Consider the following 12499-nt stretch of genomic DNA (forward strand, 5'->3'; position numbering starts at 1 on the left):
AACTCTGTACATTTGACATTAACAGGTTGGGAGTTATATTTCTCCTATGTCCCTGTACTCTAACAATGTGCCTAATCCTTTCATACTTCTCTGAGAATTCTGAGTAACCCGCAGGCAGTGCACTTGAAGCAAAATAGCTCATCGGTCACAGAACTTCTATTCCCAGTAGGTAACAGGTCCCCACTTAAGGCCTTCGAAAAGCACAGAGTATTCCCCATTGAAGATTTAGAATGGTCTGGGAGAGCCAGGGTCTAATACTTTTATTATCTGGAAGAATCTTGAAGCCAAAGTGGCAGACTCTGAGATTACATGTCATGGTGATTTACGTGAGATTGAAATTCTAATTACTGCGGAAGAAATGGAACAGAACATCCAAAGTGAGATCAGCAACCTAAAATAGTAAAAAGATTAAGTACAGGGTCCTATTTTAGTGAAAATCACATTTTTGAGATTTTTTTTTTTTTACATTTTTGAAAATTTAATGATTATCTTAAATGTGATGTCACTTTTAGACCATCTTAGCCGTTGTCGGGCGCCCTCTGCTGCCTTCACCACAAATAACGTGTTGGAAGAATCACCAGATACAGTGTAGATGAAAAAAAGTTTTTGTACATTTCCTGCCTGGAAAAATAGAATGATAAGGCACAGAATTCTTGGGAGAATCAAGAAAAATAATGATAAAGCGGGCTGGGGATTTAGCTCAGTGGTTCCAGCACCTGCCGAGCAAGCACAAGGTCCCGAGTTCAATTCCCAGTACCAAAAGCAAACAACAAAAATAATGATAAAGCTTAGAAATGTAAAAAGCAAAATACAAGTTTTAGAGACTTTATGTGCTGCCTATTGAGGTCATGATGTTAAGCTGGCAGAAAATCATTTAACCACATTAATTGAAGGCTACAAAGTTTGACACTAGACTCGGCCACATGATATAAAGACCCAAGTACTTCCTGGAATTAAATAAGGTATATAAGAAAGAAAGGAAGGAAGAAAGAGGGTGAATGGAAGGGTGAGAGAGAAGGAGAAATATAAAACCAAAACCATTGTTTCATATATTTCATCCAATCTCCTAGTTGTTTAAGGGTGAAAAGTAAATCCAGCCTCACTGTTTCATAGTGGCTGAAAGCAGAGTTCTGTCCTCTTTGGGGTGTAAATTTCTGAATATCTGGTGATCTTTTTGTTACTTATTTGTAGTTTAATTCTCTTGTGGTTGGAGCACATGCTGTCCGGGGTTTCGGTCCCTTAGACTTACTGAGGCGGATTTGTCATCTAGCACATGGTCCTGGGGCATGGCCCATGTGCCTCTGGAGTGAATGTGATCCTTTCACTGCCGGGGTGGGTGGCATTCAACAGGGGTCACTGGGTCCAGCTGGTGAGTAATGCTGTCTACACTTTCTATAGCCTTCTGAAACCTTATTGAATTATTTCTTCGTCTTTGAATCAATTCCAGAGAGGATATTGAAATTTAAAATATCGTTATGGGTTTACCTACTTATTGTTTAAATTTGATAAATGGCATACATTTTATGTGTGTACATGTAGGGAGGCTGGTGGGGTGGACTGTGGGGAGCAGGAATGACTGCCAGTTGGCCACTGCCCTGTGTGAAGAGTGGAGGAGAAAAGCACAGAGCAGTTTCAGCCTTGAAGTTCTAAACTGGAAGCCTGTGCACCCCTGGGTAGATAGATGGGCTGTCTTTTTAATAGAGATTTTTCAAATATCTTGGCATAGAGCTACATGCGATTTTCTTCTAATTAAAATAATAAAGGGTTGGTTTAATGTGTATTGATAGTGGGTGTGTACAGCCAGGTAACCATCACCACAGTCACAAAATGAACAACTCTGTCAGCCTGCAGTCTCCTCATGCTCCTCTGCAATCCTTTCTTCCGCCTATGCCCCATCCCTGCACAATCGCCGATGTCTTTCCTATTTTCTTTTCCTCACTTTTTCTCCCGAGGTCCTGGGAAATGAGGTCGGGGCCTTAGCAGGGAGCCACATTCCAAGCCGCCCCACCACTTTGAGTCAAAGTCTCCCTGAGTCCCCAGCCTGGGCTCAGCCTCCAGAGTGCCCAGATCACAGGATTGGCCACTGCGGAATGGCCAGGGGACTGCTCACCGCCCCGACCGCAAACCAGCCAACCTGAACCCCTGGCACGGGGCTCCTCGGTGATAGGTCCCCTGCCGCCCCCTCGTGGACAAGGGAGGCACAGTGTGGCGCCGGCTGCAGCGCAGATGCCCCGGGAGAGGCCAGAAAGACCGCCAGCGGTGCCACACCGCCTTCAAGTCCAAGTCCGAGGACCCACAGCTGCCGCAGATGCTAGAGAGACAGGGGAGCCCTCGGTCCTCACCACAGGCCACACTTGGGGAAGCAACTGTGCAGCCTTTCGGACTCAGAAAGTGGGCGTCTTTCAGATGTGGGTCTGGGAACCACTGGCAGGCACGATGCCCGGATCAACGGCCCTCTGAGCCCTGCCCTGTGGTTTGACACTTCTGGGGCACAGAGACTCCCCATCCTCCCGTGCACATCCCACTTGAGGGGTCTGGACACTGCTAACGCTTGAGGGGAGTGGGGTCTGGGACTCCGTGGGGAGTGCAGATTGGAGAGGAGGTTTTTGCTCGGAGACTGAGCTATGAAGGGCAGGTGATTTGGGCAGAGCTCCCTGCTTTTCCATTTCTGGGAGAAGTTTAAGGACTGCAGACAGCTCCTCTGCACATGGTTTGTAGAATTCAGTGCGGTTTCATCCTGTCCTGGGCCTTGCTTCGCAGGGAGACTTTTACACGTTGGTTCAACCTTGTAGCTCACTGTTGGTCCCTTCAGGTTCTTGGTGTCTGCGTGCACCCATCTTTCCTAGATTTCCTGATCTACTGTGTGTCCTTGATCATAGCACTGCTGATCATCCTATCCGCGGTAAGGTTTGAAAGCTGCCTGTTTATCCTGCCATGGACCTGGGTGTCCCTGGAAGGGAAGGGATTGTGGCATTGTGCCCCAACCCCGGGCAGTGCTCGCCCACTGGCCAGTTGTGTGGGGTGGGAGGGAGCTGAGGGTGGCCGGATGTGGGCGGAGGTGCAGGAGCAGCCTGCACAGCATCAGCAGGGCTGTAGGGAATAAGGTGTCCCCAGGCTTCCGGATGTGCTGGGCAGTGGCTCTTTCTGCCTTTAGCCTCTGAATGGAACTGCACTTTCCTGTCCTCAGCTCCAGCTTTGTCCATGGTAACCGCAGTCTCCATCCTCTCAGAAGCGAAATTCCTTCTTTGCTATGCATGGGTTCTGTCTCTCTGCAAACCCTAACATGGGCTGAGCTGCCGAGAGGTGGGATGTGAAAGGCAAAGGATGTGGAGGCAGCTTTGCAACAGGGTGATGGGAGAGGAGGGAAGAAGGTTTCAGGTGCTGCTGGAAATGCGCAGGTGCACGGTGATTCTGGAGACTTTACACGTGGAGACCAGGAATGTTACTGAAAACTGCAGGAAAGACAACTTTGAAACACGGAGAGATCACATCTAAACCTCTTCCAGTGTTGTGTAAAAGGGAGCTCATGCTAGTGATGAAACTGGTCATTTAGCTAAGATGAATCAGGAAAGCATCAGATTGGGGGCCTGCTTTCCCTGCCTGATAGGAAAATATGAGTGATGAATTTTTTAAAAAATTGTTATACAAAAGGCTCCGCTGGACACAAGTAGCCAGTGGCTCCCATGCCAACAAAGCAGCCATCATTTTTCCTTTTGCTGACTGAGACAGGCCTGGTGCTCCAGAGCAGCCTGGACAGTCACTACTCCAGGCCCTGACCTGAGCACACTCTGCCCCCTTCCAGGTGTGAGTTCTGTGCTCCAGGCAGAGGAGCAGCGAGGGTGCAGGGCAGGGTGGCCGTAAGCCTCCTCCTCAGCCACGGAACCCTTCCCTTTCACTACTTCTGCTGTCCTCCCCCACTCAGGACTCTTTCCTTGCACCTTTACTTCTGCACTGTTTTGGAAACAACTCTGAGGTGGAGAACAGGCTGCAGTCTGCTTACCCTTCCTCTCTCCACTAGCCCACGGCGAAGGCAGCGTGGCTTCCTCTTGGCCTGTCCCTGCACCCGACAGGTCCACATGCCCTGTAAGGTTCTCAGTGGGGGCATGGCCACGGCCCCAACCCGACTCCTTTCCTCCACCGCACGTCAGTCTCTGCAGCAGGCATGAGTCACATCCTCACACCACAGAACCCTCCTGCTGCTGTCATGAGAAGGGAGAGGATCCATTATTTGCAGTCCACATAAGTCCACCACAGTCCACCACAGAAACTGTTCCAGCTTCACTCTGACAGAGTAGCTTCTGGCACACAAGCCTGCTGAGGGAAACATGGCTATGGGATACAGAAGTGAATTTTCAGGTTTGCTGAACTTAGAGCTCACCTGACTAGAAACTTTAAATTGCAGTGACATTAAAAATCTTTTTTTTTTTTGGTATCGGGGATCGAACTCAGGACCTTCCATTTGGGAGGCAGGCAGAAGAACCACTGAGCTAAATCCCTGGCTCAAAAATCTCTTTTAAATGTGTACACTTTACACCATTGTGTTTTGCTATAATTTGTAAGGCGTGAGAAAGATTATTTTTATGTTGTTCTGTGCTGCATTTCTTAGACTATAAAATGTGGCTACTACGAAGTTTGTGCTTCCATAGGTGGCTTGCACTCTGTTCCTGCTGCCCAGTCAGGGCTCCAGGGGCCACCACCAAATGACAGCAAGGACACAGGACAGAAGCATCTGGACAACACACCCAGGAATACGATGGACAAACGTCAGACTCATGAAAATGCAGCCGAGAAACACAGAAATGACAATTTGGGACAGGGTGAGATGGAGAGAGAAGGAAAAGAAACTGTGGAGGAAACTGCGTATTATAGCAGGCATTAAAGACATCACCACCTGATCTCAGTTGGCAGATTTTATTGGAATACTGTTTCAAAGAAACAAAATTAAACAACAAATGGGCATTTTTCAACACTGACTTACAATGAAATACTAACAACTGGTAGCAATTTGTGCTGGGTAGAACAAAAATGAAGCCCAGAAAACAGATGCAGCACACCTCTCCCAAAAAGCACAAAAATATTTTCTAAACACTCAAAAAATCATTTTTGGAAAGACCTCCTATCCTTCACACTTTCTGTGTCGAGGCAGTGGATAGAGTATAACAATAATGCAGAACCGACAGCCACTCGATTCCATCGTGACAATGCTTACAGATCAATTTCACCCACTAAGTAGATAGAACTGAGGACAATCGATGTTGAAGAGAGGGTGAGCAGTGATACATTACATCTGGATCTCAAGAAAAACAGTGGTGTAGACAGGTAGGAGAAATGGTGTGTAACTGGGGTATGTATGCCTGGGCGGAAATAACACTATAAATGGCAGGTAACTGGGTAGAAAGAAGGAAAATAAGTGCTGCCAAGGTGCTGCCTCAAGTTGAGAGATATGATGTAAAACTGTCAAAGTAACTATGACACACTTGTCAAATGAAAGAAAACACGGGTCTTAGGGCGCCGTGAATCTCAAGCCCTCTGATCCTTCCTGCATTCCAAAACACAAGCAGCACGGAGAAAGAACTGTGAGGAACACAATCTACTACATATGGTAAACACAGCCGAACATTTAGAATATATATACAGCGCTTCTCGGCCTTTTGGCTAAAATCAAGTGTAGAATATATACATAATATGAGGTAGAATATAATATAATATGAGATTTGTGAAAAAAGGGGACTAAAGGTGTAAATATATGCTTAGGGCAATGTGAGACCTGAGCTATATAATACTTCTGAAATATCAAACAAAACACACATGCAAAGAGAACAAAAAACTAGGACAAATACAATCTACTACATATGGTACAATGTGCCTAAAAGCACCTGGAGTTCAGACTAGTAGAACTACCAAATAAGAAAGCTTTTGTTAATTTAGATCCTTATCTACCAAAATGATCATAAAATAAAGACTATAAAACTGAATTTTTAAGTAGATTTTAGAGACAATATCATTCTAATAATTCTTGTTAACCTAACTTAGGAATAAAGTTGAAATTCAAAGAGACAAACTGGATCTAGGCCTCTGGCTTCTGGAGTCTATGTCACATGTGGACTTGGAGGGAGTGTGACTTTGAAAAATAGAAACTGGCCTTTGGAATAAAAATCAACTGCAGTCCCTGGTTAAGAATCCAGTTCTCACAAAGCATCGCTCCTGGGTTCTGATGACGATGTGGCTGGTATGTTGTTGCAGACGTCACTATAAAGTGACGAGAATCTCCTTAAAGTGATGAATCTTCTTAAATCAACAGTACCTTTCCTGACTCCAGCAGTACGTGGGACCTGAGAGGGAGAGAGAAATGAAAGGAGAGTCTCGGTCAGGTCCTGTGGACAGGCGGGCCTGGAGGTACTGCTCAGTGGTGACACAGACCAGAGGCCCCCTGAGCTCTGGGGTAGAGAGTGCTGAGGGCTGGGGCTCAGGCTGCCTGGAGGGGAAGGCCACCTCCACAGGGCAGAGGAAACCCTCCTGATCTTGCAGTCTCGCCCTGGTGCAGGGCTCAGGGCCCTGGCTGCCCCACCAGCAGCTGGTGACATCAGTCGCTTCCTCCTGATCCTCTCTGGTGACCACAGTGAGAACCTTTCACACGTCTCGGGCAGGGGTGACCGTGGCCGCAGTGACACACGCTCAGGAAGAGATTGCTGCAGGCAGGAGAGGCTGCTTCCATGAGAAACACACCCTCTGTGACTCCGCACCCCGGATGAGGGGATGGGAGCGTGGGCAGTGGGAACATTCAGCAGAAACATCAGACACCACCCTCGGCCGGCCCCGCATTTACTAGAGGACACACCGAGGCACAGGACAGGGCAGAAAGGTGAGCGCTAGGTGAGGTCACACAGGCCTCTGACAGTCCCGGCCCTAGAGCCAGGCCCCAGGCCCTTTCCATAAAATCACCGTGGAAGGGGCAGAGGCTCCAATCTGAGGCCTCAACCTCACCATGGCCAAGTGGACCACGTGGAGGGATGGGAATGAGGGTGCCAAGGCTGGAGAGAAGGGTTATTCCAAAGCGGGTCAAGGAAGAACAGAAAAAGGCGTCGCTCAGAATGGAAGGAGACAAGGGCGGGCAGTGAGTGTGGCTGCAGCCCAAGGTCCTTTCTAATGCTTCCTAACTAGACCTACAAACCGCTGCAGGGAGGACGTGACAATATACTTCACCATCCTCTCTCCCTCTGTTTTCCTAGCTTGGCAGGCTCTTTGGGAAAGTGTGTTCTCAGTCCTTGAGCTGAGTGTGCAGAGTGGCACAACACAGTAATGCAGACAGCATTTTCTGAGTTGCTATTTTCAAACCTCATCATACCTGCTTCAAAGGGCTGAGACTAAAGGCTTTTATTTTGAGGTTGTCCTTAATGAAAATAACTGACCCAAAGCAGCTGGACGTGCTAGCGCATGCCTGTAATCCAGCACTCGGGAGGCTGAGGCATGAGTTTCACCATGGCTTATGGGCCAGTCTGAACTACAGAGAGCAACCCTGTCTTAAAAAACAAAAGCTAGGCCTGGGGATTTAGCTCAGTGGTGCCCCTGCCTGCCTCGCAAGCGCAAGGTCCCAAGGACAATCCCCTGTACCAAAAAAAACCCCAAAACATAGATGATTTAATTGTCCAAAAGTAAAACCTTTAAAATGTCCAGCTGATTTAATCAGTGGGCTGTGAAATCAATATGGTGCAAGGTAAAGTGTAGATTCCACATATAAAAATGAAAACAATGCTGAATTCCATTATGAGCAACAGGAGGCGCATTGCTTTTCCTTGTGAGTTTCAATGAAATTAATACTTCTGTCTTACACTATTTTGTACTCCAGGTAGTCTGGGGTCATGTTCTTCCAGCTGAGAGGATGTAGCTCGCAATCCAACCACTGCCCTGGTTCCCTGTAACTGCTTCCGGGTCAACAGACAGACTGGCTGGGAGGCAGGGAGGCCCCCTGCAGGCTGATGGAGGTGCAGCCCTTGTGTGGGGTGAGCACACACTGGGGCCTGCTGAGCGGCTGACCCCAGACCACGGAGGAACAATGACCTGTCTGATGGGACAGAAGCCTCACTCACGGGGAGCTTTGTGAAGACACAGCCACCCTACCCCACGCCCTCGCCACGTAACGAGACCCTCACGAGTGTGCTCGAGGTGCTCATCTTCCTTCACGTCACCCAGGCCGGGACACGGGAGCTACAGAGACCGAGGACGACCCAGCCGTTCCTGTCACTGCTCTTCATCTCGCCATCTCTCACGGCCGGCTCCTTCCCTCTGGCCCTCTGGGTTCTCTCTTCCCTCCCACAGTTTCCACCCAACCCTCCCTTGACAGGCGGACTGCTCTAAGCGGCACCTTGTCCTGTGTCCTCACTCATCTTACGGGGTCTTGACAATGGCAGCCCTGGGTTCAGGTCTAATCCTAACCCTAACCCTAACCCTAATCCTAACCCTAACCCTAAGGGACCTAACCCTAACCCTAACCCTGCAGAACCAGGGAAACACAGTCACTCAGCCCTCAAGGGGTCCTGGGGACACTCAGATGCCCTACATCGGGCCTGAGGCTCACTACGTGGGACACAGGAGAGGGGAGGGAAAGGACCAACGGCCATTTATACTGTGACCTAACTTTACTCCAAATGACACCTGGGAAGTTGGGAGGAAGAGAAAAAAATATATACTTTACTTTTTGGCCATTGAAATATTCACCTCCGAAAAGGATTAACTCATCTTTCTCAGGATGTGCGGAGAGGGAGGCATTCAACCTGCGAGAGATAGGAACAGCGGATGAGCACGGTCCCAGCAGGCCCCACCAGGCCCCGCCAGGGCGCTGAGAACCAGGCCCCTCCCCGCTGCACGGCTGTCACCAGAGCCTGGCCTTCCCTAGACCCCGAGAGAGAGGGCCTGGGCCTCAGGACGGAAGCACAGGCACCACCCTGGACCCGACCTGCTGGCCGCCAGCCCGATGCCAGGCTCGTGCTCCAGGGAGAGCCCTGGTCTGGCTGCCGCACTCCTAGCCAGCCGCTGACATCACCGCGGGAAGGAGCCTAGCCCTGACTTCCGTGCCCAGTCGCCAGCCCCATCCTGCTTTCGGTGTCTGGTCGCTCACTTCACAGTCAGAACTGTTCTCCAAGGTCCTGCCTGGGAAGTACCTCAACAGTGTGCCAGGAGCCCTCCATCTAGAAAACGTTACTGACTTCATTTACTTCCCACTCAGGACAAAAGTCAAAACACGCACACTCTGACTATCTCAGTAGAAAGCTGGAAAAGATGCAGGGACTACGAGGCCCACACTGGAAAGGGCCCTGCGCTCAGAATCCTCTGCAGGGCTGTGCACAGCGTGTCCACACCACTCCTCCCAAGACAGCTTCTCAACGGATAAACAGGTTTCACGGTCAAGTAAGCTGGGGCAATCTGAAGCCTCAATTTTCTCTTGGGGATTTACTGTGCACCGGAACATTCTATAGGCTGAGAAATTTAGCAGTAAAAGCCAGTACGAAAGAGTGCAGCTGCCATGGAAAACAGCTCGGGAGCCGCTCAGATGGCTCAATCCAGAATCACCACGCGTCTGTGGTTCTCCTCCTGGGTCCAGACACAAACAGATGCCCATCCAGCAACGCTCACCGCAGCAGGATTCACAGCGGCCAATAAAGGGAAAGCCGCCCAAGCCCTGACGGGAATGGATCCACTACATGGATCATCCAGCCCCAAGAAGGAAGCAGGCTCAGATCCCTGTTGCAACACGGACGACCTGGGAAACAGACAGGCGGAAGCAGCGATCCCTACACACGAACACGGCACGGCCCCACCTTTGTGGAACACCCCGAACAGGAAGTCCACAGCAAGGGAAATCGGACTGGAGCTGGCAGCAGGGGAGCGAGCAGTGACTGCTTCATGGGGACAGGGCTGCTGTGGGGCGAAGATGAGGTTTTGGAACTGGACAGCGCTGATGGCTGCACAGCACTGTGAATATCAATAACCCACTGAGTTTAAGTCAAAAATGGTGTAAACGGCAAATCTCAAGTTTTACATATGTAATCAGAATACAAATGCTTTTTTATAGTTTCCCAAGTTCCTCTGGTACTCCGCTTTTAATTTTCTGTGGAAAACTAGACAGCGTCACATCGGAAGAATCTATACCAGGCCCATGGCGCCAAGCACACCTTACCCAGGCATGGATGGAGGTGCAGGCAGCGAGAAGCACGAAGGAACCGCGTGCCCGGTCCTCAGGTACCCTTAGGCACACCTGGGCCAATGCTCAGGATCTGCATCCTCGAGAACTTGTAATTCAAGGGTTTTTACCTAACAGGCCCAGAGGAGGGAGGGAGGTCAGAAGTTACTAAGGTACCCAGCGAGGTCTCATTCCATCTCTCTTGGTCAGTAACGGCTGCCTGCAAACAGCAACACTCTACCCTGACCCAGGGAGCCACCCACATATTGAACCGCAGCCCGACACTAAACCTGACTTTTGAAGCAATGAACCTTTGGAAAAGGTTCTGACACATCACCAAAAACTAACAACACTCCACACTCAGCGGCTTTCCTCAGGAGTGCTGGTGCATACGTGAAGCCTTAGGATCTCAGGTTTGCTTCAACAAGTCCGACACAAATGTCCACCTGCCATGCGCAAATCATGTTTCACCCAATTATAACACGCCAACTACAGGGAAAAACGAAACCCAGTTCCCAGCAGAATTCATTAAAGGAAGATGAGAAAGGCCTCCCACCCTGGGGCTGCTCCAACCTCACACATTCTGCTCCGGGGCTCATCACTGCGTGCCTCCCATAGCTGGGCGCAGGTGACGCCTAAAGCCCACCCATGGGGTCAGAGGGATCCGCACTGTCACCTGCACCTCACTGACGCAAAGGGAGCACAATAGGGAGGCCTCCCTGAAGGCCTGCATCACAGGCTGTGACAGCAGCACTGAGAGATGCGGCCTAGAAGCTTAACTTTATTCTGAAGGAAACGAAGCAAACGATTCCACAGCTACACAAATCCGGCCCAGATGCCGGTAAAGCTTACGCTATTCCCTACCCTGAATGGCACCATACCTGTTTATGAGGGCACTGGGCCTTTCCCAGGTTCCTAGTGTGCAGCACTCAGCGTGCAAAGCAAACAGAAGAGTTACAAGAGCCTGACCCAAATTAGTTAATAATTAGAACCCAGAAGCTGGGGAAGAAGCCACGTGGAGACCAAAGCATGTTCCCTTTGTGTGTTCCACAGGTGTTTGATATCCTTTAAGACCTTGGGATATTTTCCATAACTCATACATTCACTGAAAGTGGCTCACACACAAATTGATGTATGTCTGTGTGTAACGCATGTACTGGGGATGGAACCCAGGGCCTTCACAGGAGCTACACCACAGCTCCTTCTCTTTTTATTTTGCAACAGGGTCTTGCTAAGTTGCCCAGGCAGGGCTCAAACTTGTGATCCTGGTACCTGAGCATCTCAGAGTGCTGGGATTACAGCTGTGTGTCACAAGACACAGTATTTTTTTTGGATACCTAGGATCAAACTCAGGACCTTGGGCTGGCAAGACAGGGGCAGTGCCCCGATCTGAATCCTCAGCCCTGTTTTTTGAAGACAGCATCTTGCTCTGTATCTCAAGCTGGCCTGCAACTCCCTGTGTAACCCAGACTGGTCTCCAACTCTTGCTGATCCTCCAGCCTCAAGCTCCTGAGTACTGGGATTACAGGTGTGTGCCACCATGCCCGGCTTCACCTGAGAATATAAAAGCTTTAGGAGTGAACACAGCACAATGCTATGGTGACTTTCAGTTTTCCTCTGATATGCACTTTTTTTTTTTTTTGGTACCAGGGATTGGCAAAACCACTGAGCCAAATCCCCTGCCCAATGTGCACTTTTAAAACACCTTGAGAACAAAAGCAAAGCTTGCTGAGGCACACTTCTGTCCACAAGTTGCTGCTGACTAGAGAGCTTTACAGCCAAGCAGATCCCAAGGGAGCAGCATGTGGCCATGGTGGCACACACCTGTAATCCCAGCACTTGGGAGGCTGAGGCAGGAACATCACTGAGAGTCTCAGCCAGCCTAGCAACATAGTGAGTTCAAGGCCAGCCTGAACTACAATTCAAGATTGTGTCTCATGAAACCAAAAAAACAAATAAACAAAATCCCCAAGGGGAGTAGCCTGCTTGGAAACCACATCTCCTTGCACTGCAGGACAGCAGAGCTGACAGCCATAGCCCAGCTCTTAGAGGCAAGGGACCACACAGCAGGTGTCAGTGGACAAAATGTCCCCAGGGCTGGGTCATTTAGGAAAACATGGTGCTGATGGAAAGAAAGCAGCTTTCCAATTGAGAAGGGGAAAGGAAATGGTCAGAATCGCAGGACAAAGAAGTCAGCTTGCTTACCGTGCAGACGGCGGGGAGCAGGGCGTCTCTGTGATCTTCCCCTTTCTAGCATCCAGTGTCTGGAAATGGGCAATAAGGGTGTTGCACCCAGTGAGAAAGAACCAACCAGAGACCGAT

At 49.6% G+C, this 12499-nt stretch overlaps 1 protein-coding gene across 8 annotated transcripts in view; it reads right to left on the reverse strand.

Annotated features, from left to right (window-relative positions):
- Positions 1 to 4895: 4895 nt before the first annotated feature.
- Positions 4896 to 12499, reverse strand: part of Wfdc1 (WAP four-disulfide core domain 1) — a 30828-nt gene continuing 23224 nt past the window's right edge. For 5 of the 8 annotated variants that reach the window (XM_087201420.1, XM_087201448.1, XM_087201515.1 and 2 more), the window contains 2 exons: positions 8693 to 8771; positions 4896 to 6332 (listed from right to left, as the gene is read on the reverse strand). In XM_087201420.1, the coding sequence (XP_087057546.1) occupies positions 6189 to 6332; positions 8693 to 8771 (223 nt within the window). In that variant the 3' untranslated portion in view covers positions 4896 to 6188. Of the gene's footprint in view, positions 6333 to 8692; positions 8772 to 12382; positions 12442 to 12499 lie in introns of all 8 variants that reach the window. The other 3 variants (XR_015447543.1, XR_015447542.1, XM_087201543.1) reach the window with 3 other exon arrangements.

The sequence above is a fragment of the Heterocephalus glaber genome, unplaced genomic scaffold (assembly GCF_053883595.1).
Source record: "Heterocephalus glaber isolate CG9 unplaced genomic scaffold, H.glaber_assembly_v1.0 deba00000071, whole genome shotgun sequence".
NCBI lineage: Eukaryota > Metazoa > Chordata > Mammalia > Rodentia > Bathyergidae > Heterocephalus > Heterocephalus glaber.